Here is a 5177-nt window from a genome sequence, read left to right as displayed (position 1 = left end):
ATAAAATAAAAAATTATATAGCTCCAAGGGAAAAGAAGAGAGAGAGAGAGAAATACGTGAGAATTATATAGCTCGTGTAGAAACTAGGGTTTTGTTTCCTTTTAGTTGAAACTTCCAAGGCTTCCTTCTTTCTTCAGCCTCCAAACCCTCTAAGGTCTCTCTCTCTCTCTCTCTCTCTCTCTCTCTCTCTCTCTCTCTCTCTCTCTTTTGTTGATCCTCTGTTTGCATCTACATTGGGCGACTCTTCTCTTTGATAAGTAGAATACTGGAAATGTGTTAGGAGTTTGTCTGACAATTTTGGATCTAGGTTGTGGGTATTATGTTTTAACGATTCTACGACTGATTGCAGGTAGTTTGAAAGACAAGGACCACGAAAATGGTTGAGAAGACCAAGGGCAGGAAGGAGGAGGTGGTCTCACGGGAGTACACCATCAACCTCCACAAACGCCTCCATGGATGGTAAGTTCCACACTGGGTTGTTTGTATTACTGGTTACTTTGTTGCATTTGGTGTTACTTTCTTTTTCTTTTTTGCTTCAATGATATTTATGATGATTGTTTGAATGCTTTCTTCTTTTGTTGTTTGTTATAGTATTTGTGGATTGGGTAGAACCTTTTCTCTTGTCATGGAATTGCTCTTAATATTTTTAGATGGGCTTTCAGTTTTCCCCAGATTTTCATTCTGTATAAATACCAAATGTCAAAACATGAAGTTCTGAAGCCTGAAATTATTACCTGTTTTCAAATATGAATTTGGAGTTCTTGATGCTTCTGCTTTTAAATGTCATTTGATGGTTGAAAGGGTTTGATAGTAATCCATTTCTTTATTTTAGCATATGAGAATTGAATTGGAATTATAACATTAGGTGGGTCAGTATAGCCTTTGTAAATTATGTTTGCTGTTGTGAAAAGACTGATAGGTGAGATCAAGATTACATTTCCATATTGTCAATCCTTGTCAAAATAGTGGTACTAACTTTTTATTTTTTGCTATAATGAAATTATAGTACCTTCAAGAAGAAGGCTCCCAATGCCATCAAGGAAATCAGGAAGTTTGCTCAGAAGGCTATGGGAACCAATGATGTCAGAGTTGATGTCAAGCTGAACAAGCAGATTTGGAGCAGAGGAATCAGGAGTGTCCCAAGAAGGATTAGGGTTCGGATTGCTCGCAAGAGGAATGATGATGAAGATGCCAAGGAAGAGCTCTACTCTCTCGTTACTGTTGCTGAGATCCCAGCTGAAGGATTGAAGGGATTGGGTACCAAGGTCATTGAGGAAGATGATTAGATTATTTGTCTTTTTTAATTAAACATATTCTCTTAGGCAGTAAAAGATCTACATAAGCATTTTGTGACTTGTTTATGTGTTTTTGTTTATTGTGTTTTTTGACTAGAATTTTGTTTGGTAATTTACGCAGTGTAACTGTGTTTTCTGAGAATTTTTTATGCTACACCTACCAGTTTTCAATCTGATCATTTTGCCTGTTTCTAATTAATTATAAAACTAAACTTAATTTATATATATGTTTCACTGACTCAAAACTTTGAACAATTATATTTCATAGAAATAACAACTGAATATATCAAAATGTGAATCTAAAATAAAGTCTCGTTATTTAGAAAGAACTTAATTTCTTTCTTGTGAAAATCTACAATTTTAAAATGACTAAGGTATTTAAATTGTGTAAAAACAATTAAATTCCTTCAAAATTAATCCATTCTTTGATCATTTGTTCTCTTCATCGCCTTGGTCTCAATGCTCTAATCCTTTTTCTTGAAAGGTTTCGACATTCCTAAAACAAGAACAAATGTAAAATAAGATTAGTGACACATATTTGAATCAGTTCTTCAATCATTAAAGAACTATAAAGTAAATAATTTACCCCGTATCTCATATGTTTCAAGTTTAAGTACAAACGCATACCTTTTGACTAAACTTGTTCTGTTTGCTCTGTTTGTGCTTAGAAAGAAACACAAGTTTGAAGTTTGAATGATATAATTTTATTTCATTTTTTTTCTCTTCTTAAAAATAAAGAAACATTTTAAAGCTTCTCAAGATAAATCAATTCGTACATAAAAGAAAAGTTAAGAAGATTAGACTCATTGCTGCTACAAAAACTTTCAGGCCAATTTGTAGATTACGTCCATTTCATACTCTCCTTTCCTCAAAAGGGCTTCTAATATAAATGGACATAAGTATCCTTTCACTCATAACAACCTAACAACAACAAAAACATCCCTATTTCTTGGTATTTATGAAATAGTTCCTAATAATTAAAGTTTGAACCCAACTTTCAGCGGGCCTTATAAGAATACATGTAGCCTCGAAGTTTTCTCACTTCTTCCGCTGATTCATTAAGGAGATGATCCACATACAAGGAGAGTCCAGCTCCACTGCAAGTCAAATTTGTAAGTAATATGAGAATATATTTTAATAAAATTTACATGGTAATCTTATGGAGGAAAACAAAATCAATGTACCTAAGTGTTCCAAATGGAAGCCAAATTATGTCCCACCGGAATCTTGGCAACCTACATAAGGATCATTAATAAACAACCAAGTGAATAGAAGGAGGTTCAGAGTCAAACTTTCTTATCTCTATCAGCCCTGAAACTTAACTATCTAAGATAACAATAGAGGTGTCTTGTGAGAGTTCACATACCTCAACATGTAATACAACCAAAACACTGAAAGTATAATACTTGCAAAGAATGAGCACCACATCCATCGCCTGCGATACTTCGAGCCAGTAAGTAGTCCTACGATGGCCAATGAACATGCTAAAACAGCTACCCATCCTGTTTAAACAAACAGGTCAGCAATCACATCTGACATTTGTTTAACAGCCAATGCAATGTAAAATGCATCTTGAGCAACTAATTGCAGAAAAAATTGTTGAGCATACCTGCAGATAGTATACATATTATATGCAGAAACGTACCACTATATTAGAGCATACCTGCAGATATAATCATCCAAGACTCCACATCCTTCATGAAGTAAGCATAATATCGCTGTAATCGAATGAAAACAAAAGTTAAAAAGTAACCGAGCAAAAGAATAACAAAATTTTAAGCATAAGTATAAGTACACTAACATAACCATGTCATACCACAGCCAAACCTTTAACCTGGTTGACAATCTGTTTAAGTATTAAAGCAACAAAACTACAAGGAAAAACCATTTACAATTCTAGGGATAACACAGCCTCAAGTTTAACGACTCCATAAGAAAAAACAATGTGCGCATTCAGCGTTTAGTTCTTTTTGAATCAAACCAAATTTCATTGAGTCTAATGAAAAATAATGATAGCATACACCAGATCATCACTATTTTTTCTTTCAAATCCCATTGTTAGTATATAATAAGTGATAGTAAACAAAAATACAAGAAAACAATACCTGTTCCCACGGAGATGAAACCTGCCCAAAAATAGAGTACACAAGAAAACCCGCAAAACAAAAGAGAATCGCTGCAAACACGCTCTACTAGAAAAAAAGAATCAAATTATTACATAACAACATTTAGAACGAAAAAGGAAACAAAAGATAAAGAAAATCGAATACACACCCTCCATAAACGACTCTGTTTGGCTTGGTCACCTTCGAACAAACGAACCAATTCCTCTTGTTCTGTAAATTACACACCCAATAAAGCAAGTCAAATCTCCAATTTCGTTTGCTTTGCATCTGAAGATAAACCGGAATCTCAATTGACACTTTCTGACTAAGTTCTTGAATTTCAGAGATCAAATTTATCAGCGAAAATGCAACAGAAAGTTCAATGACCTCGATTGTACAAAAATTTATATCAAGATGTAGTTTCTTGCAAAGATTCAGTAGTAATAATACATAAGAAAAATTTCATTCACAAAATTTTCTCAGCTTCCAAGCAATAAACAAAGAAGTATTGATTCGGAGAGAGAGAGAGACCTTGAGTGTCCATAGGGCGATTATCGTCCCTAGTAGGAAGAGAAAGATTGTGTCTCCTTCTTCTAGCAAATAGCTTCATTGGAATCGCCACTCACTACCACCTTCGCTTTCTCCAACTTTTCTTCCCTTTCTTTTCTTTTCTTTTCTAAGCAGAGAAATAAATTTGGATCTCTTCTGGAAATGTTTGTGGTGGGAAGAGTCGAAAAACGACGACGTTTTTGTGACTTGGTCACACACACGGCACCATTTTACTATTAATAGAAGACCAAATGGCTGGTGGGTAAAGTCCTTCGTTTGTATTTCTCTAAATTCAAATCACTTCTTTGAGAAGGAGGAGGGAGGGTCTGTCTTCCTATTCACACCTTTTTTAGGCTTTTAATTCCGAGTCGTAAAATATTCTTTTTCACTTAAACACTTTCATCAGATTACATTGGTGAAATTTGAAGCCATTATGTACACTAATTTTATTGGTGTAATCAGTTTACACATTTAAATAAATACAACAATATATAATATAAATTCTGTCATCACATGAAATTATAGTAAGAGATCCTAAAGATATCTTTTTGTGCTTTAAATAACTTTTTATTGAGGCAAAAATACCAACATTTTGTAACAACTACAATCAAAGATCTTCTTCTTCCATAAAACAAGACTAGCTTTATCACTAATAATAATAGTATTAATCTATCTTAATCCTTTTAGACATAAAAAGAATCTAGTTAATTAGCCTTGTAAAAGGGTACTGTAATGGACGTGGGAGAAGAGGTTGATGACAGAGTATCCTTGCAGTAACAGATCGCAGCCTTGATTTTCTCTTCTTGCTCTTCTAAACAACAACAACGACAGTTTTTACAAGTGTACCATTCTGCCTCCACTCTTTTTTTCTTATTATTATTCTTTGAGAATATTCTTGTTCTTCTTCCTGATTTAATAACACGATCTTCATCTTGTTCTCCACCATGATAAGATGTTAATGGCATCCCCAAGCAGCAGGTGAAGCAGCATCTCAGTCTCTTCCACAACTTTCCCTTATCCAAGTATCCTCGGAGCCCAAAAAGGCGCCGAGACTCGGATGAGGAGGTGACCACAGGTGATGGTGACACTGTTTCTGCCTTGGAGTACTGTCTATGTGTGGAGATGATGTGAATTGGCTCTAGAATCCAGCAATCATTGTCGGACTTCCACTCATTAGTACCCATTATTTTGTTCTCTTCTAATTCTTTCATATAGTGATTGTAAGGTG

The 5177-nt window shown here is 34.5% G+C and overlaps 2 protein-coding genes across 4 annotated transcripts; one reads left to right on the top strand and one right to left on the bottom strand.

Annotated features, from left to right (window-relative positions):
- On the top strand, positions 1–1468 carry LOC115705881 (large ribosomal subunit protein eL31). 2 transcript variants are annotated; one of them, XM_030633330.2, is made up of 3 exons: positions 1–154; positions 350–459; positions 1007–1468. In XM_030633330.2, the coding sequence occupies exons 2-3, from the start codon at positions 377–379 to the stop codon at positions 1284–1286; spliced, it is 363 nt and encodes a 120-aa protein (XP_030489190.1). In that variant the 5' UTR covers positions 1–154; positions 350–376; the 3' UTR covers positions 1287–1468. The 2 variants fall into 2 exon arrangements, with proteins under 2 accessions (XP_030489190.1, XP_060960641.1); XM_061104658.1 differs by lacking the exon at positions 1–154 and adding an exon at positions 236–257.
- A 508-nt stretch (positions 1469–1976) lies between these two features.
- On the bottom strand, positions 1977–4597 carry LOC115705176 (uncharacterized). Of its 2 annotated transcripts, XM_030632427.2 has the most exons (7): positions 3932–4597; positions 3570–3631; positions 3401–3484; positions 2959–3013; positions 2662–2797; positions 2480–2530; positions 1977–2392 (listed from the first exon to the last, which is right to left on the bottom strand). In XM_030632427.2, the coding sequence occupies exons 1-7, from the start codon at positions 4008–4010 to the stop codon at positions 2293–2295; spliced, it is 567 nt and encodes a 188-aa protein (XP_030488287.2). In that variant the 5' UTR covers positions 4011–4597; the 3' UTR covers positions 1977–2292. The 2 variants fall into 2 exon arrangements, with proteins under 2 accessions (XP_030488287.2, XP_030488288.2); XM_030632428.2 differs by lacking the exon at positions 3401–3484 and having other exon boundaries at positions 3932–4410.
- Positions 4598–5177: the final 580 nt, after the last annotated feature.

Source organism: Cannabis sativa, chromosome 1, assembly GCF_029168945.1.
Source record: "Cannabis sativa cultivar Pink pepper isolate KNU-18-1 chromosome 1, ASM2916894v1, whole genome shotgun sequence".
In the NCBI taxonomy this organism is placed as follows: domain Eukaryota; kingdom Viridiplantae; phylum Streptophyta; class Magnoliopsida; order Rosales; family Cannabaceae; genus Cannabis; species Cannabis sativa.
Note: the sequence above shows the minus strand (reverse complement) of the source record. Positions and strands in the feature narration are given on the sequence as shown.

Excerpts from the sequence above, each read along its gene's own strand:
- LOC115705881 (XM_030633330.2), top strand. The coding sequence starts at position 377 with ATGGTTGAGAAGACCAAGGGCAGGAAGGAGGAGGTGGTCTCACGGGAG. Across the intron at positions 460-1,006 it reads CACAAACGCCTCCATGGATG|TACCTTCAAGAAGAAGGCTC; the intron begins GTAAGTTCCACA and ends ATGAAATTATAG.
- LOC115705176 (XM_030632427.2), bottom strand. The coding sequence starts at position 4,010 with ATGAAGCTATTTGCTAGAAGAAGGAGACACAATCTTTCTCTTCCTACT. Across the intron at positions 3,632-3,931 it reads TCGCCCTATGGACACTCAAG|AACAAGAGGAATTGGTTCGT; the intron begins GTCTCTCTCTCT and ends TGTAATTTACAG. Across the intron at positions 3,014-3,400 it reads TTTCATCTCCGTGGGAACAG|CGATATTATGCTTACTTCAT; the intron begins GTATTGTTTTCT and ends ATTCGATTACAG.